We start from the raw sequence: 24182 nt of genomic DNA on the forward strand, positions 1-24182 counted from the left end.
GATTCATAGCACCATCGCAATTTGCTATGGTGAAATGCTCCGACGCTGCTGCGAACATCTCACGTGGACTTGTCCCCAAACTCACAAGAAAGACGGGCCCTGCAAAGAACTTGTGACGTCACACCAGTTGCATTGTCCATCATACGTTGCATACAGACGGCTCCATACAGGGTCCATAGGAATTCAAACTGTCAATGAAGAGGTGCCCAGTACTCCTGGGAGAAAGGGTATTCCGCAGACATGGCTTAGTCACAGCCTGGGGGATATTTCTAGAATGAAACTTTCTCTCTGCAGCGGAATGGGCACTGATGTGAAACTTCCTGGCAGATGAAAACTGGAATGATTAAACTATCCAAAGGACGAAATTTTTGAAGATTTTGAGAGTCAACAATAGGAAGCTATTTAAAACATATTATGAGACATCTGGTGCGAGCTAACGTTGTAACAGTCACCGTATCTAAAACTAACAGTTGAAAGGAAAGAAAACTCACTGTGTTGAAAAATTTGTCAGCAGTAGGTGATTACTGATTCCAATACGCGTTCCCGGCAACACCTTTTCTTGGATAATCGTGTAGGAAATAGAAAGTTGTAAATAACAGTAGTGTGTTACAGCAGTGGTTCGTTCAGTAAGCGGGAAAGCATCGCAGAAATGGCCATCCACCTCACGTCTCAGACCCTACAAGACTTGCAGTATTCAAAAGTGTATGATTCTGAGAGAGTACTTTCCAATAAGGGAGGCTACGTATCACTCCCATGGAATCACAGCTTGCAAAACGACCATGAAAAGAAAACCAGAGAATTCGAGCTTATTCAGAGGCTTAACTTGGAACCCATCCGCCCGACTCCCAAATGGGACAAGAAGACGGCAAATGATAGCAGCAGACGAAGTACACTTCGCAACACACCGGAAGATTGTTTGTGATTTAGATCGTCATTTACTGCAGCACTCTGCGATATTGTAGTTATAACACTGCAGGCAGGATACTGTTGTCAGACTCTAGGAAGTAAACACATTGTTACTATGTATTTTAACAATGACAGAATGATGACACGCGATTAATAAATGAGAATGGAGCTATGCTTACGCGTCGATAAATAAAGTAGACCTTAGTGTACATCTCCAATGCAGACTGATAATCTGATGTTGAAAGCTGTTGAGAATTTATCACCGTCCGTAATCGCAGCTGCACGGATAAGTTGCTACCTGGTTCTGATCATAAACAAGAGGAGAACGGCCTTGGATAGCACCTGTACGATAAATCTGTGATGTTGCGACCGGTAGACTGTCGCAATAGTGTGCAGTGACATTAAGGCAGGATAAAGAGCGACTGGTGGACAGTCACGACGACCAGCTACCGTTACTGTTGAAATTCGTTAGTCAAAGCATGATTTAAAATATCATCTGTCCACCTTCCACCATAATCTTCGTAATGACGTCGTCCACCTCAGTGTTTCCTCAGATGCATTTGTGTGTGTTTCCCATCACTCCTAATATTTACCAAACATGCAACTTTCCAATGCACGGTCTTAATTTTTATGTGTTTAAACTCCATTCTTCAGTCCCATAAGTCAAAACTAATAACACAGTTTCATTGCAAACTTTTCATTTCAGATATATATAAAATTTCAGATTAAAAACTGTGTTTAGACTACAGAAGCCTTCCTGAGAAATATTTTACGTTTACGTCTCTTGCATCAATCCTGTGGTTCTCTTCAGCTGCAAAGCAGATTATAAATCTACTCTGAAATCATTTCTTCTGGACAGGTCCTTCTACTCCATAGATAAACACTTAAATTTGATAGGTTCGTTTGCGTGAGCAAGTACATAAATACTCATTCTACAAATTCAAACGCCTTTTACTTGGTGCAATCTATCTTATTTGCTCCAAACGCTTTTCACTTTACATTTAGGCATTTTGAGTGGATTTAATATGGAAAATACAGTTTTGTTTTTACAAGCGATACTTGTACGTTAGAAAACACCTCACATCCTAATTTTTAGATACTACTTATAATAATTCGTTTCTGTAGTTGAAATCTGCAGAGTAAGCAGGAAAATACGAGAGAAGATAGAATATCGAACTCAGTGACATACAAACACAAACTCAGACATAAAATCACTAACATTTTCAAAAGCAAGGCATATACACAGCATACGCAATAGACAAACCTATGAAAAAATATCATCCCAAAACTAACAACAGACATACACGTACAAAAAAGCAGGTATACATCAATTGAAATGTAACTCTTGTGATGGGAGGTACTTGAGGCAAACAGGTAGAAACTTCGATGACAGATACGAGGAACCCATGACAGCATGGAAATACGGGACAAACCACTCTACTTTTGCTGAACATCTCAGAGAACATAATCACAAGACAATCTGTAGAGAAGGAGACATGAAAATAGTCAAAATATACAATAAAAGACCCTCCCTGATACTAAAAGAGAATTATCATATACAGAAACCAAATCAGAGAAGAAAACCCTTTTGTCTGACTACTTTTAAGTGTAAAACAACTCACAATTTATATTAACAGATAAGATAGTAGAACAACACGCCAACAAATGATCATAAGAATAATACCTCGCAATTCTTTCCCTTCACTCTTCCATGGTTAAAGTAACCTTTAAACCAAAAATCCAACCATACAAACCCCCATGACTTTTGGTCTACAGTCTGACAACTATAGGATCCGCATTCAGCTTTCTACAGTTTCGTCCCTGACTACCCAGAACCCTACCCTCCCGAATATCTTAATATTATATTATATATTTAAAAAAATATTAGTTTGATGCTCACTTGGAAACATACAAATACACATACACAGACACACACACATTCATACATGCATAGCTACAAACAGACCAGAAGGGAACAGTTGTTATTATGTCCTTCGGTTGGTTAACAGTATTTACGTAAGATATTCGGAAAAGAGACATCAAATGAAAACATTGCCACAACAGAAATTATAGTTCTCGAAAGAAAATCTGCAGTAACTGCTACATTAGTAGTGGTGTGTTACAGCAGTTAGCTTATCGAAATATGGAATTAAGAGAAAAAATGTGACTTGAAAATGTGTCTATATTTCATAAGTGAAGTAATAGTGTGACCTCTTATCTATGACCAGATGAGAGGAAACCAGATTTCAGCCTGGAAAACGAGTAATTGTAAGTAGTAATTAATTTACGTAAAACTTAGGATCTCAACTGTTTTCGCGTCTCGAGAAAACACAATACATTTTAGAAAGAACTGCTGCATTTAAATTTATAAAATGAGTGTTTAAATTTGGGTCTGTAAACTTTTCCTTCTGCCAAACAAAATGTATTTTTTTCTGTGTACCGTAACGAGTTTCGACATCAATGTACTCCAGCAAAGGTCCAAAGTGGGAGCGACATTTCGGTTCATAAAATGCAGAATGGATGCTTAACATTTTTAGTTACAGTATTAAGTGGCAAAGAAATCAAAATATAAATAATTACTTGCCACGGCATTTAAACAGAAGTCTGTTTTCAATGAATGGCTTGTTTCACTTCTTTGAAAGAACATACATACTTTCATTGGTTACAGTCAGCGAATACTTCTTGTTGTTCGTAACCACTCACAAAATGTTATATAACTTACATTACAATTTGGGCAAGGGAAAAGAAAAGTGCTCACTCAGAAATTGTGAGCACTTCGTTTCCAGTGACATATTGCAGCTGCGACATTTGCACATGTCGTAAACAAGATAAATGTCAAGGTTGGGGACGAGAGACCCAGTATCCACAGTGCTGAAGCTGTTATGCTTGTTACATTTCGGTGACACCTCGTATTCCTGGAATTCTGTCGACACGTGCCGAAGTCGTGGAACATTTGGGTGAGTAGTAGCATATTTCTCTATAAATAATTAAAACCCGACATTTGCTTATAAAACATAAATAACGAATTAGGAATTAGTATTTGTTGAACTTGAGTTTCGCCTTACACACTATTCTGAAAATCTTGAAAAAGCGAAATACAGTCAAATCCTATTTCATATCGCAGTTGCTTATAGTCACAATAGGCGGATCCATTGTTAAAAAAGCGCCAGAAGTTTGTCTCTGTACCACGAATTATTCTCACTGTCGGTTCGTTCTATGAAACACACTTGGTTTAACACAAGAGCCTAAAATTAACCACTTTCTATGGTGTCACAGTATTTAACAATGTCGGCAAAATTAGTTGGGAACACGGACAGTGCGATGTTTACATCTATTATCTAGGACCTAGTAGAGTTGAGTACAAGAAAAAAGCTGTAAACCGCTAATAAACTGCTTCACCACGTCAATGATGTGACAATATTCTAAAATGCAACAGACAATGAAATCTCTATGTTGTGACAGTATCTAAATGCGCAAAGTGTATTCAGTGTCTATAAAAAATGTAATGTTTATGTACATTATCACAGAATGTTAACATCAAAATTATTTTCCACACATGTCTCACTGTGATTGAGAACTCCGAAGTATGTGTCATGTGAAAGGGGGAGAAAATGCATCACCAGAAAAAAAATCACTAAAAGACGCTAAAGAATTATTGGCCACCTAGAAGTTAAGTACAAAAGAAGCTTTGAAAATCTATAATTAACTGCGTTACCACATCTATTATGCCGCAATATTCTAAATTACGTTATAAAATGTAATGTTTACGTTGTAACAGCATCTAAATACATAAAGTGTATTCAGTCTGATAATGTGTGCAATGTCATCACCCAACGTTTCTTTCATTCATCAACAGAATAAGCAGGGATAGGAGAGGGGGAGAGGGGGAGAGAGGGGGGGGGAGGTGTAAAGATAATGCAGGCAGGAAGATAATGATGCTTCAAATTAAATATAGCCGCATTTAAATTGTCTGTGTAATTCATTAAAATACCTACAAAGTCTGATGCTTATCGTATTATGCAGGACATCTACGAAAATATGACCAAAAAACACCTACTGCATATCACAAGACATTGCACGTGAGCATACGATTGTGTGACCATCCTCCATTGCTGTAAGTGCTACACAAATGCGAAAACCCTTATTAAACGGAAATAGTTATTTATAACGTACAGATATGTAGATGCAGATGCAGAAGTGGTAGTGTTCCACAATTTAGGGGGCCACAACCAAAAATGGCATGAGAGATTCTACCATTTCTTAATGCTGCTACAGCTGAAATATAGTATTAATATCAAGTACTCAGCCACACAGCTCATGGTTAAAACCTCCAATTATCAAAGTTCAAACAAAATAGCTGTAAATATTGCGAAGTGAGGTACATGAACATTATAGTATGTGTGTGAGTGTGACAGCATGAAATGGCCGGTTTGCAGAGAAGATAATATCGACATCTTAATACATAGAAAACAGAAACGAAATAATGTGACTACTGCAGCGATATCGATGGGGAATTACGTATAATCGTGGAAGTAATTACATTTCATAACAGAGTAGCTGAAAACAAAGACGCAAGTCATCGTGTATGTACCTAAACAGTCTCGCACAGGGATCAAACACTCGGTCCATTCGTAAACATTACATTTTCTGACGCATTTTAGAAGTTGCGGTACCGTAGATGTCGGAATATAATTAATTTAAGCCTTACAATGCTTCATTTGTACCTAACCTCAGCTAGGTTCCAATCATTTTTGGATTATTTGTCATCGATTACTTGTTATAGTGATATATTTTCTTCACTCTCCCTTTACCCCTTACACCCTTGGAATGCACAGTCATAACGAGATACGTGAGCAAAGTAATTTTGATGTAGGCACACTGCGATGACCCACATAAGCGTCACGTTTTCTACTCAGACTGAATACACACTTCACGTATGTAGATATTTCTGCAACATAATCATTTCATATCCTGACGTGTTTTAGAATATTGTGACATCATAGATGTCGTAAATTAATTGCTTTGAGGCTTACAGCGTTTTTTTCTTGTACTTATCGTCAGTTACGTCGTAGACATTCGATCCGTGTTGCCAACGAATTTTGAAGACATTTCAAAATACTTTGACACTATAGAAAATAATTAATTTTAGGCTCTGTTGTGTCTTAAACCAAGTGTGGTTCATAGAGTGAACTTTGAATGTGTTTGCCCAGTACAGACAACTTTTGGTGACAGTGATAATGACTCATGGTAGAGAGAATGAACGTTTGTCACTTTTTTAAGTGGGAATCCATCTATTGGTGACAGTAAGCAACTAGAATGTGAAACAGGACTTGATTCTATTTCGCGTTTTCAGGGTTTGTGGAGTAGTAATTACGGTAAAACTCATGATCAAGAAACACGAATTCCTAAACCGTTATTTACATTTTTAAACAAAATTGCAGGTTGCAGTACACCAAAGAAGGTGATATACAGATTCGAAGGAAATTTATCGATGTGTCTTGTGAGTCAGTCCTTAAACGAATTTTTGGAAGTCAGTAATGCAAACATATTTGACGAAAGTTCCAGCACACTTGCGGTTTAGTGGTATGGGGGTGGGGTAGTAGGGTGGCCTTGCCTTGACGATAAGATATAGTAGTTGCTGATGGCAGTGAAATGTATCAAAGCCAGTTACATGAGAAACGGTTGCTGCGCAGCAGGCAACTAGAAATTTCTCAAAGGATGGGTGGCTTGCATGCAGCTGGCTGACAGCATGATGATGAGAGTGTCCAGGTGGGCTGTGGCAGGAGGGCTGTCTCCCTCCAGGACCATGGCTTGTAATGATAGAATCCCAGGAATAACACATGTTAGTGAAACATAACAAGCATAACCGCTTCAGCACTACAAATGCTGAACCTGCCATCCCTAACCTTGACACATGTCTAATTTATGACACAATTGTGTCAGCTGTAATATGGCACCGGAAGCAAGGTGCTGACGGATGCTGAATCAGCACATTCCTTTCCTCTTGTCCATGTCCTAAGGTAGTTTATTTTTCAGATCATCAGAGTATACATTGTATATATCATTTTCTAAGTAGTTGCAAACAACCCTAGGTATTCGCTGACTGTAACTTGTGAAGGGATATTCTTTAAAAGAATGAAACAAGACATATATTCTAAACTGCCAAGTATTCAATTTAAGTGGCAGACAATTATTTAAATTTTGCTTCTTTTCCATTGTAATACATTAATTAAGATAAGGTGGGTAGATCACGTAACTAATGAGGAGGTATTGAATAGGATTGCGGAGAAGAGAAGTTTGTGGCACAACTTGACTAGAAGAAGGGATCGGTTGGTAGGACATGTTTTGAGGCATCAAGGGATCACAAATTTAGCATTGGAGGGCAGTGTGGAGGGTAAAAATCGTAGAGGGAGACCAAGAGATGAATACACTAAGCAGATTCAGAAGGATGTAGGTTGCAGTAGATACTGGGAGATGAAGAAGCTTGCACAGGATAGAGTAGCATGGAGAGCTGCATCAGACCAGTCTCAGGACTGAAGACCACAACAACAACAACAATTAAAAATGCGATTCAGCCATTCTGCTTTTTATTAACCTCTTTGTCGCTACCACTGCCAACCTGTAGTAGAGTACACAGATGTCGGAACATGTTAGGACGAATAGGAAAAAAAAAGTTCATTGTGTTAGACAGAAGGCAGAGTTTAAAAACATAGATTTAAGTACGTATTTTATACGTTTAAATGCCGTTTTCTTACTGCAATGTATTTTTTAGCTCCAGACGCGTTTCACTTTTTACGTTAAGGCATCTTCAGTGGACCTAATGTGTAATAACACGGTTTCGTTTATACCTGCAGTACTTGCGGATTATAACACATTTTACGACACCTAGGGTTATACATTACGAAAATACAATGGGGTTAATTGTTTAACGTGCATGACGTCCAGTTATATAATATATTTATATGTGAAACAAACAGTGAACAAAGTTGTTGGTAACCACCTCACAGATTTTATAAATTGTCGTGACATGCCACTATAGGGTCTCTTCGTCCCTCTCCATTACCTTGGCAGCAGTGGATAAAATTTCAAGAATTCCAGATGTCAGTGAAATATAACAAGCATAACTATCTTAGCACCACAGATGCTGGGCTTCCCCTCTCTAAATTTGACACATGGCCTGTTTATGGCAGGTGCAGTTGCGTCAGCTGTAAGATGATACCAGAAAAAAGTGCTGATGGATGCTGCTGAGCCACCAGTCCTCACCATCCCCCCCCCCCCCCAACCGCCATATGCATAGTGAACCACTGTGCTTGCAAACCCCCAAGACAAAATCATACATCATGTAGTGTGTCATGTGTAATTAACAACAACAGCAAATACTTATTTAAATTAAAGACTAAAGACTAATATAACCCTTCCTGCCCACCCCTGTGGCTAGGAAATTTGAATAGGTTTAATGCAGGGAACACTCAGTTAAATGTTCGGCTAGTGTATCACTCCTTATGAATGACCTATTTCTCATTCACACACAACACGCGCAGCAGCAACAAACTTCAATAGCACTGACCCAATATCGACGCAGGTGTATTCATTATGACTATAACCAATTTGGAACGGCACCTTATACGATCTGATCTACTTCATTTGCCCAAGTCAGAACACCAGGAGTCTGGGAACAAACCCTTCGCAGACACCGGCAGTTCCAAGTCCACTATTTGTAGGGAGCTGACCCACCTAAAATACAGTCTGCAGTTAAGGAGTCAATAGTAGACAACAATGATAACATGATATTTCGTTGAGCAAAGTAAATCTACCGACAATACATTCCTTCCTGGGAATTCGAGCGTTCTCTTATAGGTACGCCAAGGTTTCGTTGAGAATCTTGGTTTGGAACATCCACAGCAACAGGCGCTAATCCGAAGATGGACAGACAAAAAAAACTGAATGCTGCAAGTACCACTGTAAACAAGCACGCCACGGCGCCGCCGCTCCTTATAAACAATGCAGTAACACTCGGAGGTCACACTGCCAGCTCCCGTAGTCAGTTTACTGTCACCTCAGGGCCTTCCGGTTCGTAGACTCACAACCGACTCCTCTCGCGGCCGCTTCGGCCTATCGCGTCCGCTTCGGCATACAGGGGGAGCCACCGCAAGGAACCAAACATCAGAATGCTCACCTCAACAACAATGTGTCGCGAAGCGGCACAGGCCGGCCGCCGTGGCGTAGCTGTTGTAGGCGCGTCAGTCTGGAACCGCGAGACCGCTACGGTCGCAGGTTCGAATCCTGCCTCGGGCATGGATGTGTGTGATGTCTTTAGGTTCGTTAGGTTTAAGTAGTTCTACGTTCTAGGGCACTGATGACCTCAGCTGTTAAGTCTCATAGTGCTCAGAGCCATTTGAGCCATTTTAAGAGGCACGGTACCATCTTCTGCGGTCTTCGATTTACTTCTGACATTATATTAATTCTGAAAGTGGTTCAAATGGCTCTGAGCACTATGGGACTCACCTGCTCTGGTCATCAGTCCCCTAGAACTTAGAACTACTTAAACCTAACTAACCTGAGGACATCACACACACCCACGCCCGAGGCAGCATTCGAAACTGCGACCGCAGCAGCAGCAGCGCGGCTCCGGACTGGAGCGCCTAGAACCGCACGGCCACCGCGGCCGGCACTGAAAGTGGATTTGTACAAGTCCGCATACATTTATGTCTCGTTATGGTTTTGCAGCATGTCCTATTTCCCGTCATTTTGTACATCATAGACGTGTTCTGTTGCTTCCTTGTAAATATAGACACGTCTCACATTTCTTACACTTCAGCTTCATCCGTTAGGACGCATTCACGTACTCACTGTCTCACTCTTCAGTGCCACTTGTTCTCTGGTCATTAGTGAGTGGGGAGGGTTGCCACGACGCCCAAGAAGTTTGAACTAAACACAACCTTGCTCGGGTTCTTCCTGCTGGATGAATGTGTTTTGCGAGTTGCACGCCGAGCACTCAAGCATTCTCGTTTAAAAAGACGAACCCTTTGCAATAACACTGACTGTTGTGCTGAACAGTTGGCTGGAGGATCTTGTCTTGACAATATACAGACCTCAAATTAATATCGCCAGTGATATGAGACCCCGACGTCTACACCTAGTACCAGCTGTGAGCATGATTGGTCCAAGTCCGTGTTGTACCCAAGGATATCATGCCTGAAACATGAGGTGATACACAGCCACCACCATACTCTTCTACAACAGTTCTCAGGTATATGATATGTATACTATAATCTTCTGTGTTACATACTGGACACCACTATTGATCAATACTTCGTTCATGACGTATAATTGCTTACGTTATTTGTATAGAATGACACCAGAGCTTAGTTCTGTTGTTCGTGATCGACGCTACGGTTTGAAATTGTTTGTGCGGACATGATTGGATACTGTCTAGGTTAACATAGCCCCGCAGCTGTCTCTACAGTGGCGGCATGTACTGCACCTTATATTTTATAAAAAACTTATATGTCGTTTAATTTTCCGTCTAAGTTGCACATTTCTCTACAAATGTCTAGTTTCGACCATATGTGACCATTTTCGGATCTATGTACTTGCGTAACACCCCACTGTATCATGCAGACTGGATATAAAAGGCGATCAAAAAGTGTACATTCGAAGGCTGTTCTGTCCACAATTGGTACGCCAATCAGGCAAAATCGTTGTAAGCATTGAGGCAATCACTCTACTGACGCACCAGTTTGAAGATTCGTGTTTGGTAAAACTCTGTGTCCTGCTGAAGGAGTCCGTAACAGCCTGCTGGGTGTCCTTATCTGTCAGGCACTGTTCACATTTCAAGGCCTTTTCTAAGGGATTGAAAGAGTTATAATGGCATGGGGAGAGGACCACAGGGCGGATGCACGAGTATCTCCAACTTGAGTAAAGCTGGCTCCCAGATAGACTGTCGTCTTGTGTCGAATCGTCACCAGTATAGAACTTAGCTCATCATTCCACGACGGTGATTTTCGACCGACATGCTGCCCTAACCACATTCTTCATCCTCTGATGGATGTGTAATCTGTACGTCCTTTGGAAACCAAGAAAATATTGACAGCATGCTGGTCCTGTTTAGACGCATTTAGGAATAACGTCGCCATAGTTCACACTGCCACGTTTACAGCACACACTTCAGAAACACATAAATGGCTTGATACCTTGCCTTGGGCTTAAATATTCGCATTGGAGTCGCGGTACGTTGCATAGATATTGCAGCAACGCTCTCAAACGGGAACTTTTAGATCGCCCCTTATGCATCAGAATGCATGTTCTCCACATTACCTACGAACCAAAAATCACAAGTAACAGTCATCAGCACCTCCTCAGACGCGGTTCTTCAAACTAGCAACCAGTTTTCCATGCTCTCAAAACTTCTTGTCATGAAGTGATAATGAATGCAAGACATAAGTTTGAAATGTTCCTTTAAAACACGTTGACACATTGCACAGCGCACGCAAGAAATGTTCTCCCGTTCACTAGCTGAGAAAGAGATTTTCGATAGTAAAAACACATACTCTTCAAGTCAGTGGATTGGTGTAATACTCCTATGAGCAGAGTAAATCATCTCAGGATTTGTTCAAGTGTGTTTGTTGACATCCCACGATGTTTCGATGATTGTCACTCTCATGATCTGTTGGTGAAGTGTCGAGAATACGTAGGCCTCTAGCACTTGCACTCACAGGGCGTGCTCAAAGGAGAAGGGAGGAGCGAGGTGGACCTGCAGTCACGAAGAGTCGAAATGCGTTCCACCCCATAGCATAAGACGCTTATCACCGATGCAAGGGTTTAGGGGGAAAAGGTGGACGCTGTTTATGGGACGCACACGCAATCTCGACACTTAGCCAGAAGATGATGAGAGTGACACCGCGAATTTGAACGAAGCTATATGAATGCAAGTGTGAGCAAGATTTTGTCAGCAGCATGCGCCAGGAAAATCTACATTCATATTCTATTCTGCAAATTATGCAGCCTAGAATAATATCTTATTTTTTCCCTGCATGTATACCTAACGGAATATGTAAAAACTGTCACACAATAAAATTCAGATAATGTTTAATCGAAATATGCTTGGCGTGTGAATAACAAATATGTGGAGGGTACTGAGAAGTTTGTTTTCAAAACAATTGCAAGACCTACGTAGGAACACTGCGCAGCATTTTGGAACCTATATCACGTTTGTTTAACATAGACCTTAAGTGCATATACAGAAGGTCACTGTAATTTTGCTTACAGAAAGGTTGAAGGCCTTAGGTTTTGGACTTATCACTTCAGTCTCGCGCTACATCTGCAAACTGAAGGAGAAGATATTTTAAAAGATGGTTTTATTGAATGGATCTTCTATCACATACTTCTTAATAGTCAGTGAGTTATGAATGTAGATGTACACAACAAACAAGCCTCAGAGCTGAAGGACGCATGGCCTTCGTTAGGAAGTTCATCTAACTTCATAATACACACATGGATTTTTCAGCTAATTATTCCTGTTCTCATTTTCAGATGCAGAGATGACTGGAGGGGAAACTATGGAGTATGAACTAGTTCCACCCGATGGAGGATGGGGTTGGATGATTGTGTTAGGGGTCGCGCTCGGCAATGTAAGTCCAAAGACAATGTACTGCATCTATCGAACATCTTTCAGAGTAATGAAATGACTGCATGATATATATACAGGGTGAGTCACCTAACATTACCGCTGGATATATTTCGTAAACCACATCAAATACTGACGAATCGATTCCACAGACCGAACGTGAGGAGAGGGGCTAATGTGATTGGTTAATATAAACCATAAAAAAATGCACGGAAGTATGTTTTTTAACACAAACCTACGTTTTTTTAAATGGAACCCGGTTAGTTTTGTCAGCACATCTGAACATATAAACAAATACGTAATCAGTGCCATTTGTTGCATTGTAAAATGTTAATTACATCCGGAGATATTGTAACCTTAAGTTGGCGCTTGAGTACCAGTCCTCCGCTGTTAGATCGTGTGTATCGGAGAGCACCGAATTACGTAGGGATCCAAAGGAACGGTGATGGACCTTAGGTACAGAAGAGACTAGAACAGCACATAACTCCCACATGCCAACACCTTTTTATTGGTCTTTTTCACTGACGCACATGTACATTACCATGAGGGGTGAGGTACACGTACACACGTGGTTTCCGTTTTCAATTACGGAGTGGAATAGAGTGTGTCCCGACATGTCAGGCCAATAGATGTTCAATGTTTTGGCCATCATTTGCTGCACAGAATTGCAATCTCTGGCGTAATGAACGTCGTACACGCCGCAGTACATCTGGTGTAATGTCGCTGCAGGCTGCCACAATACGTTGTTTCATATCCCTTGGGGTTGTAGGCACATCACGGTACACATTCTCCTTTAACGTACCCCACAGAAAGAAGTCCCGAGGTGTAAGATCAGGAGAACGGGCTGGCCAATTTATGCTCCACGTCCTATGAAACGCCCGTCGAACATCCTGTCAAGGGTGAGCCTAGTGTTAATTGCGGAATGTGCAGGTGCGCCATCATGCTGATACCACATACGTCGACGCGTTTCCAGTGGGACATTTTCGAGCAACGTTAGTAGATCATTCTGTAGAAACGCGATGTATGTTGCAGCTGTTTGGGCCCCTGCAATGAAGTGAGGACCAATGAGGTGGTCGCCAATGATTCCGCACCATACATTTACAGTCCATGGTCGCTGTCGCTCTACCTGTCTGAGCCAGCGAGGATTGTCCACGGACCAGTAATGCATGTTACGTAAATTCACTGCCACGTGGTTTGTGAAACCCGCTTCATCGGTAAACAGGTAGAACTGCAACGCATTCTCTGTTAATGCCCATTGACAGAATTGCACTCGATGATTAAAGTCATCACCATGTAATTGCTGATGTAGCGACACATGAAACGGGTGAAAGCGGTGACGATGCAGTATGCGCATGACACTACTTTGACTCAGTCCACCGGCTCTCGCAATGTCCCGCGTACTCATGTGTGGGTTCATGGCAACAGCAGCTAACACACCAACTGCACCCGCTTCTCCTGTGACGGGCCTGTTACGGACCCGTTTGCGTGCTACGACCATACCTGTTGCATACAGTTGGCGGTAGATGTTTTGCAATGTGCGGCACGTTGGATGCTCTCTGTTCCGGGTACCATTCTGTATATACCCCGCAGGCTTCAGCTGCATTTCGTCGACACTCGCCATAGAAGAGTATCATCTCCGCCTTACAGAGTTCGAATACACCATGGCCACATTTCCTACAACACTACACTGTCACAGACGTCTGGTAACATGGTGTACCACAGTTGGTCTGCGTGCCGAGACGAATGAAGAATAACAATAGCAGCAAGCGCTACATGCGGACACTGCGACAGCTAGACCAAACCACAACAATGCACTACAGCCACACTCGTAAACACGGTCGTCCCTGCAGATGCTGCTCGCCGACCGTGGCCCGTGTTTGTTAAACACGCAACTGAACGCCAGTCACTACTCTTGATGAACTGTGGTATCGTGTTGAAGCTGCATGGGCAGCTGTACCTGTACACGCCATCCAAGCACTGTTTGCCTCAATGCCCAGGCGTATCAAGGCCGTTATTACGGGCAGAGGTGGTTGTTCTGGGTACTGATTTCTCAGGATCTATGCACCCAATTTGCTGAAACTGTAATCACATGTAATGGCCAGTAGTGTATAAAGCCAAGACGTATACAAAGATTTAACACAGACTTATACTGCAATGTCTAGATGAAATTTAATGTGCAACACTGTTCGTCAAGAACAGTTTTAAACATGTCTCAATGCTCCAAGTCATCATGTTGAGCACTTTGTGTAGCAATCATAACCATCCCACAGCGTATACTACCTATGTCTTTGGCTTCATTTCGTACTGTATGGAGTGCACTAACATCATGCACCTTGTTCACAGTTTTGAGGAAAGTTGCTACAGATTTTGGTCAATTTGTTACAGTCTGGGGAAGCATGGGGTAATTTGTTACATTGTTAGGGCAGTGTCTTGAAATTTTGGGACAAGTTGTTACAATTTTGCACCAATTAGAGACAAGCACTTACTATTTTGGGGAAATTATTTAAAGTATTGTGCAGCTTTTTATAGATTTGGGGAGGTTGGTACAGTAGTGCAAATGTTTGTAGGACCTGTACGCCTGACAGTGGGACAGTGGTTTCTAACACTTTTATCCTGTTAGGATTTCATAATGTTCCATACATGTTACGTTGTTAAGATCTCTAATCTCCACCTTTGTGCTGAGATTTGCTAAAGTTGAAGTTCATCAGCAGGTATCAATGACATGCACAGGTGTAATCTGCATATTACAAAAAACAAAGACCAGGCGATTTAGCAGTGCAGTGAAAAAAGCACTTTTTGAAAAGGAATAAGTAATAGTAGGGAAAAGCGAATTCTGAGTCATTATGTTTGTTCAGGTTGCATACATTCAGGGACATGCAAACATTCAGGGCCAAGCATACATTCAGGTCCAAATTAGCTGCCTCCATATAACTCATTGTTGTGCTGATTTATTTATGACCCCCTGGGGCTGATTTATGACCCCCTGGGGATAAACTGTCCCTTTCATAAACCTCACCACTTAACTCCTCCCCCAAAAATTAATTGATTAATTAATTAAAATGATCACCCATCCACTCATTCCCACTCTCACACTCCCAGCCCACCCTCTCTGCCATTCCCCCTGCCTCATCTGATTACTGATTTAATCAGTCTCAGTGGTGGGGAAACCTTATGTGCAGAAACTAAATGTCCCAGTTATGTAATTACAGTGTTGCAGATTAGAATTGTCATCTTGTTGGGAAATTTTCGTGTATGTGCTCATGTTGACATACAGTGACTGACTGAGATACTGCACAATGGCACCACAGAGGACATCACCCCCATTACCCTTTCCTTGTCCCCTACCTCCCTATACCCCCTGAAAGAATTGGTGGGAAAAATAGCATAATCTGTGCAGAGCTGGTGGAAATACATTGTATATAAAATTTAATTAGTGTAGCATATTACAGGAAAAAAGCTAATCATTCTATGCTGTTTTTTTTAATTTTGGAAGATGCTGGTCTTGTAAAATACGTCGAAAAGATGTAATTAAATAGGTAAACTGATTGTTTATTTCTGATTAGGCAAGAAATACCATCATGAAATCAATATCAACATAAAATACTCACTGCATATAATTATAATTACACTGTTACAGATCGCACTAAATGTATCTGACAAAAAAACATCCCCATCGTGTCTTGCAAGTGCCACACTGTATCACACCAGCCAGACCACCAGCAACCCTTTGTGTCAAGAGGAGTGGACTGGAAGGCAGTGGTCGCCTGCAGAGGAATGCTTGATACTGGATGTAATCTTCCCTTGAAATCTGATGGCAGACTCACTTCCAGATTTGTTCCCAAATACACACTTTCCACACCAGGTCGGTGGAAGCAGCTGCTCATTGTGCTTGCACGGCTGTGCAGACACTGAGTTGCTTGACAGTATCACCTGCAGAGGGCTCTCTGAGGGGCAACCTCCCCATCCGTCCTCCCTTTAAGCCCCTCCCCCCCTCCAAGTACTTCCTGTCAGACGAAACATCAAGTGGCACCATGTCTTTGCCACTGATACCTGGGGAACTCCTATCAAAAGCACATTCTCTCTCTCTCTCTCTCTCTCTCTCTATCTATCTATCTCATCCCCCCTCTCTCTCTCTAAAGTTGTTACTTCCTGACCAGCGAGCATCTGTCACATGTCATTTGAAACCACACTAACCCATCCTTCGTCCTGAACAAAGTAGCAGATACCTGTTAAATCCCCAGCCCTCCCCAAAATGCTGGATTGTGGATGTGTTGGAAATAGTCCAGTTCCACTGCCCCATTCAATTCCCTGTGTGTGGAATTGTTTTTCATGCTTTCTATTGGTGGATACTAGGACAGGAATATTTTGTAGAAAATTCTTGGGCTGTCCAGGATTCAATCCCACAACTACGTAGTTTGCAAACCCTACTCTTTCCTGTTCTGGATTTTCCTTACCTCCTATTTGTGGATACTGCCATAGTTCGGTCAATTGGCAAGAAATCCGTTTCGTTGGAGGTAGCTCAAAATGATAGCGAGAATTTTAAATTCCAGCTCAATTACGCTATGTCCTGAAACATTTTTCATGAGACATGTCAGGGTTTTGATTGGAGTATGCTAGTAATACCACTATCGCAAACAATAAAATGATCAATTAGGAATTTGAGGCCGTGATTGAAAGTAGTGCTGTATAAAATGGTAGTTGTAATTTCAAATTTCTGCCTGAAATTATGTCATCACGGCGCGTTGTAAATACATACAGTTAAACCGTGATCCATTCTGTAGTAGTTTTCACAGTTAATCATTGGAGATCGTGGGAACTTTCGTATGCCACCACCACCACTCATCCCCATCCGTAACAAACGCCCAGAGGCTGTCGCCATGACCGCCAAGAAGTTAATTGATCAGTTTACATGGGGGAGGAGGAGAATATCATCCAGTGCAATCACTAGCCATATTGAACTTGCTCAAACATCCATGTAAAAATCGGAGAATACTCCCAGTGTATGAAGTCGTGAAGGGTGACCAACGCATACTGAATATTATTTCTCTATTCGCCCACCAAGAGGGCGACACAGCTAGGTCAACTGCACCCTCATACCCAGCCTGACCAGATAGTGAAACTCAGTAGCGGCTGGTGCCCTAAGCCAGATATATAAATTCGTTTCAGCCACTGGCTACTGCCTCACATGTACAGACACCAAGGGGAGTCGTCCTAGGAAACCAGCCACACATTCATCGGTTTAATCACACTTAAATAATACAATTGCAGCACCAGTTTGGTGACATTCATCAGTGAGTAAAGTATTGGAAATTCCTCCTCCTGACAACTGTGGATCAGAAAATTTCAAATTACTGCATAAATACATATCCTCCTTATGACTGGACATAATTTTCCACATAGAATCTTTCGTGTCTCATACAGCTATCGATGCGCTGAAATCGTCAGCTCACACGGCAAATCTATATTCCCTTATGACCAGATAAAGTCCCGCCCACATCATTTTCTTTGGACATATCAGAACACTGACCATTGTAGCTTTAGACCCCAACACACACATTTCAGACAAGCAGTGCCACTATCGTTTATATGTGTATAGCGTCCGAAAAAATTATGGTATGTCTGCATAGACAACGACTAGGTGTCTCGATTCTCTTCAGTTGTAAGAAACTGCTTAACATTTAAGTCTTCCAGCCAATCGGAACCAAGTACAGACTGTAAGTACTTCTCTTCATCACTTCAGGAATGTGTTGCATCCCACGAAGACTCTCTCCAAAAAGCGTTGTAAAACACAAGCGCCTTGGAGAATATGATAATCAACAGCCCTTCCACGGACGAAAGGGTTGGGAAGACTTCACTGATATGGGTTGGTGCACTGTAATGAATGTCGCAATCAGTAATGCGGCAAAGAACATGTGAGGATCTATTTAGGGGAGCCGATGAGAGGACTGCATAACCCATGATGTTGTACCCATATTGCCTGTTTGTCTGTACACTGCAACAGATTCAGCTCAAACCTTGCATTGGTATATAGTGCATATGTTTATGAAATGAGCCTACCACTCCTTAAGCCGGATACACTCGTCAGTTCCCCACGTTAAATCTATCCTCTTACAGCTAGACATACGTAATTTTTTACAGGAATAGTAGTCTACTCACTTCCCACGCATGTCTAGTGGTATGTCAGAACACTAACCACAGTAACCTTGTGTCCCAACAGCATAACATTCCCGACAAGTAGCGTGATTATCATTTATAGGTGCATTGCGTCCCAAAAATTATGGTATGGCCACATTCACAACAGCTAGGTGTCGTTTTGCAAGGTTTACCAAAGGTTCCCAGTAGCTAAACCCCAACTCCACATCGTCGTTATCGCATATTAGTCGAGTAGTAAAGGGCATGATTACAATTAAAAGGCCCTTGGCTCTTTTATTTATGTTACATACTTTATTTCATAATAGTCAGCGTATGCCAGAGCAGGAAGAACTGAAACACTTAATGTAGAAAGAGCAATTTAGAAGGGTCCACTAAACTTCCAAGAATACGACACCTCAGCCCCCTTGAAGTCTCATCCTCACGAGATGTCTCCATTTAGCCGCTTCCACGAAATGATTTGACATATAGGTCTTCCAGCCAGTCACAATCTAGAACAGTCTGTAGGTATTCTGCTCTTTGGAAGTCACAAATAAATGGATCGGTCTCCAGAGTTCACAATGAGTGCTGTATCGTCATACACAGATGTGATAGGTAGTGGCTATTGACATATTCCGATCCACTATCGGTATATTCCCATCCGCACTCTCTCCTACAGTATCGCCTGAATGATCCATGGTTCAATGAATGCGACATATGTTGCTGCACCACGCTATTTAATACCCTCGTTTCACATCCGTTGCTCAGAGCCACCACAACGGGAGAAGAGTGGAATGGAATGATTTTCATATACCCAAAGGAACATGTAACTATCCTCATTTATACATATTCTTGTCATATTTTTCCTCAGTTTTACGTATTTTTCACCAATTTTGCAACTTTCCCACGTTTTTCCGAAATTTCAATGCATTTTACCTAAATACTCGAGTTAGAAATCACTGCTCTCGACGGCTTCTCACGTCAATAAAACGTCCCATCGCGTCGATCTCGTGATGCTGTCAGCCAATGAAAATGCAGCATGGTTTTCAATTACTGTGTCATTGCTAAATCATCACCTCCATTACCTTGTGAGTACTATATACATATGGACGTATCGTGAACCCTGGTTACACTGCCTGCATCATATGACACAAATACTGTCTCGCAGTGTGGGAAATAGCCAGCAGCAGAGAGGAGGTGCAAAACCTGCGTTCCTTAGCCAAAACACTTTATAAATTCGCTAAGATTTCATTATGATTGACCATCTGCCCCTATGTGGATGGGAGTCACAAAGTATTCTCGCAATCGTAGGATAAAGTCAAAGATTGAAAGAGCCCAACAACAGCTTTAGATGACAGAACTTTTAACTCGAGCAGCATAACGTGCCTGTCTTCTTGCCACACTTAGAGAACTGCTGCTCACAGCATGTTTCGGTGTTGTTGCTTGAGCACAGCTAATAATTGAACGTTAAGAATCTGTGAGTCTATTGGGACCTATCAAATATACGCGCCTGATTCAACGACCACTGACGTTTCTTCGTCGGTGGATTGTTGAGGAAGCGGTGTACATCACTCCAGTCGTCACCTAAGATAATTTCATTTCCTGCATCAGTGATGCTTTTCACGGCACCAGCATGTAACTGAATCCTGCTCAGCTTCAGCTGTACGGTCACTGACGCAAAGATATGGAGCAGGTCATGATACTGATGGCACGCTTTTCTAAAGCGTGTTATCAATTTATACAAACAGTTTAATGTATCACAATTTGTATATCATAATTTTTATTTTTGAGTATGCTATGTTCAAATGACTTATGAGAATGCAACTGGAGGAGGTCGTCGACAGCCGCTGATATTTCGGCAGGAGCATGACCCTGCCATTTTCAAAGCAAAACCGCGGCAAGTAATTGCTGAACATGCGAATTTAAAACCCCGGTTTTCAGAGAAACTGCGTAAAGATAACGCGTGCCCATACGCACACACACACACACACACACACACACACACACACACACACACACACATCATACTCTGTAAACGCTAGCTTCATCACAAATCAAAGATGACCGCAGTCAAAGGTTATCGATAGTGAAATTAATAATCAACGGGTGAGGTATCGTAAACTCTGTCCCTCTGTTTATCGAAAAGTGGGAGGGCTGGATTCCATCCACAATTTAAACAAAAACCTCCGTCTCTATTTATAAGATTACTTGCTAATTTTATTTCAACTTCTACCTTAAAAACACTATCCCAAAAGCTGAATGTGAGTGCCAAAATCTCCGTATTGTTATACACTCCTGGAAATTGAAATAAGAACACCGTGAATTCATTGTCCCAGGAAGGGGAAACTTTATTGACACATTCCTGGGGTCAGATACATCACCTGATCACACTGACAGAACCACAGGCACATAGACACAGGCAACAGAGCATGCACAATGTCGGCACTAGTACAGTGTATATCCACCTTTCGCAGCAATGCAGGCTGCTATTCTCCCATGGAGACGATCGTAGAGATGCTGGATGTAGTCCTGTGGAACGGCTTGCCATGCCATTTCCACCTGGCGCCTCAGTTGGACCAGCGTTCGTGCTGGACGTGCAGACCGCGTGAGACGACGCTTCATCCAGTCCCAAACATGCTCAATGGGGGACAGATCCGGAGATCTTGCTGGCCAGGGTAGTTGACTTACACCTTCTAGAGCACGTTGGGTGGCACGGGATACATGCGGACGTGCATTGTCCTGTTGGAACAGCAAGTTCCCTTGCCGGTCTAGGAATGGTAGAACGATGGGTTAGATGACGGTTTGGATGTACCGTGCACTATTCAGTGTCCCCTCGACGATCACCAGTGGTGTACGGCCAGTGTAGGAGAACGCTCCCCACACCATGATGCCGGGTGTTGGCCCTGTGTGCCTCGGTCGTATGCAGTCCTGATTGTGGCGCTCACCTGCACGGCGCCAAACACGCATACGACCATCATTGGCACCAAGGCAGAAGCGACTCTCATCGCTGAAGACGACACGTCTCCATTCGTCCCTCCATTCATGCCTGTCGCGACACCACTGGAGGCGGGCTGCACGATGTTGGGGCGTGAGTGGAAGACGGCCTAACGGTGTGCGGGACCGTAGCCCAGCTTCATGGAGACGGTTGCGAATGGTCCTCGCCGATACCCCAGGAGCAACAGTGTCCCTAATTTGCTGGGAAGTGGCGGTGCGGTCCCCTACGGCACTGCGTAGGATCCTACGGTCTTGGCGTGCATCCGTGCGTCGCTGCGGTCCGGTCCCAGGTCGACGGGCACGTGCACCTTCCGCCGACCACTGGCGACAACATCGATGTACTGTGGAGACCTCACGCCCCACGTGTTGAGCAATTCGGCGGTACGTCCACCCGGCCTCCCGCATGCCCACTATACGCCCTCGCTCAACGTCCGTCAACTGCACATACAGTTCACGTCCACGCTGTCGCGGCATGCTACCAGTGTTAAAGACTGCGATGGAGCTCCGTATGCCACGGCAAACTGGCTGACACTGACGGCGGCGGTGCACAAATGCTGCGCAGCTAGCGCCATTCGACGGCCAACACCGCGGTTCCTGGTGTGTCCGCTGTGCCGTGCGTGTGATCATTGCTTGTACAGCCCTCTCGCAGTGTCCGGAGCAAGTATGGTGGGTCTGACACACCGGTGTCAATGTGTTCTTTTTTCCATTTCCAGGAGTGTATTTCGTATGATGACCGGCTCTAAGACTATGTTCCGCAATGGCGCATTTGCTCGGCTGATGTAGTGTGACCAATACATGACTTGCGACAACTTCTTTGTGACCTTAAATGAATTTTTGACTAACATGAAATCACGACGTCCAATCTCAAAGGTAACCAACGGTCGCAACCGTTACAGCGTGTATTTAAAGTAAACCTGATTTGCGTCATCATAGTGGCACTAGTATGGCACTCTTATGCGACTGGCGTGGAATCTGAGTACACAACATCTTTCAGATGTAGAAACGCTCCTATTAACCTTCGCATATGTCGCACAACTACTTCTTTGTGTTACGATTCTTTCTCCTTCAATGTGTAAGTATTAGGAACTGATAATTAATTATTTTCGTTATTCATGCTCCTGTAAAGTAATACATAAGTTATGTTTGAGTTTTCATAACATCAGTGCTTCGATAAAACTCAGAAAAGAGCGTTAGGAAACAAATTGTTAACTCTGCGGCCGATGCTCTGTCGGTACCAGTCAGGTAGCTGCTCTTGTAATTTTCATCTTTTCAGGCCTTCATTGGCTCTTCTTGACATCCCCTTGGCCTTGCCTTCACATGTTACCGTCATTCTCAGCACCACCGTGTTTTCTGTGTTACACACCAGATGACTGGTCAGTGCCTCGTGGCAACATTCAGCCTGCTGTTTGGAGACAAGTTACAGTCGCTGGGCCTCAACACGACCAGCGCTGCCGTCATCTTGAACACCATGATGGCTGTGATGCAGTTCTCCGGTGAGTCTATTATGAAATGCAAACACTGCTTCATGTCTTATTGACAGAAATAATTTTGGAAAGGTGTTTCACTTGAAACAGAATCTGCAGAATATGGATGGTAGAAAGGGATGGTGTCTGGGTACAAAATACGAGAAATTACAAATTGAAGTAAATGAACAAATCTATGTTGTTCGAAATTCAGCTGCAATTGGAGTGAGTTACTTTGCACAAAAAGTATGAGAATAATTTTCGGAGCTTTCTGATGTTATATTTGGATCCGAAAGGATCAACGCGGTATCACTAGGTTCTTGGTAAAGAAGCAGAACAAACTGTCCAACATCACTATTCTGTAGTAATGCTGTTAAACCGTGGATGCTGAGCCTTCGGCCTAATGTTACTGCAAGAGATTTCTATAAATACCTTTATTTTTCAGCCTTGTTGCGTTTATTATGAGCAATTACTTTTATAAATGAGTAAATACAGTGTCATAAAACATATCCGTCGTTAGTATAAAACAGGAAAACATTTTAAAAAAACTTTTTGGGCATTCACTTCAGTGGAATAAGTTTCAATTAGAACTTCCGGAATTTCATTACATGGGCATATAAGAACTTATATTAAAACTTATACAGGGTGGTCCATTGATAGTGACCGGACGATTTCTCACGAAATGAGCGTCAAACGAAAAAACTACAAAGAACGAAACTTGTCTAGGTTGAAGGGGTAAACCAAATGGCGCTGTGGTTGTCCCGCTAGATGGCACTGCCATAGGTCAAACGGATATCAACTGCGTTTTTTTGTAATAGGAACCCCTATTTTTATTACATATTCGTGTAGTATGTAAAGAAATATGAATGTTTCAGTTGGACCACTTTTTTCGCTTTTTGATAGATGGCGCTGTAATAGTCACAAACGTATAAATACGTGGTATCACGTAACATTCCGCCAGTGCGGACGGTAGTTGCTTCGTGATACATTACCCGTGTTAAAATGGACCGTTTACCAATTGCGGAAAAGGTTGATATCGTGTTGATGTATGGCTATTGTGATCA

General features: G+C 42.4%; 1 protein-coding gene across 1 annotated transcript in view; it reads left to right on the forward strand.

Annotated features, from left to right (window-relative positions):
* Positions 1-24182, forward strand: part of LOC126088228 (monocarboxylate transporter 13-like) — a 59091-nt gene that overhangs the window by 11625 nt on the left and 23284 nt on the right. The window contains exons 2-3 of the mRNA XM_049906356.1: positions 12439-12536; positions 23022-23148. Of these exons, the coding sequence (XP_049762313.1) occupies positions 12439-12536; positions 23022-23148 (225 nt within the window). The remainder of the gene's footprint in view (positions 1-12438; positions 12537-23021; positions 23149-24182) is intronic.

The sequence above is a fragment of the Schistocerca cancellata genome, chromosome 6 (genome assembly GCF_023864275.1).
Source record: "Schistocerca cancellata isolate TAMUIC-IGC-003103 chromosome 6, iqSchCanc2.1, whole genome shotgun sequence".
In the NCBI taxonomy this organism is placed as follows: domain Eukaryota; kingdom Metazoa; phylum Arthropoda; class Insecta; order Orthoptera; family Acrididae; genus Schistocerca; species Schistocerca cancellata.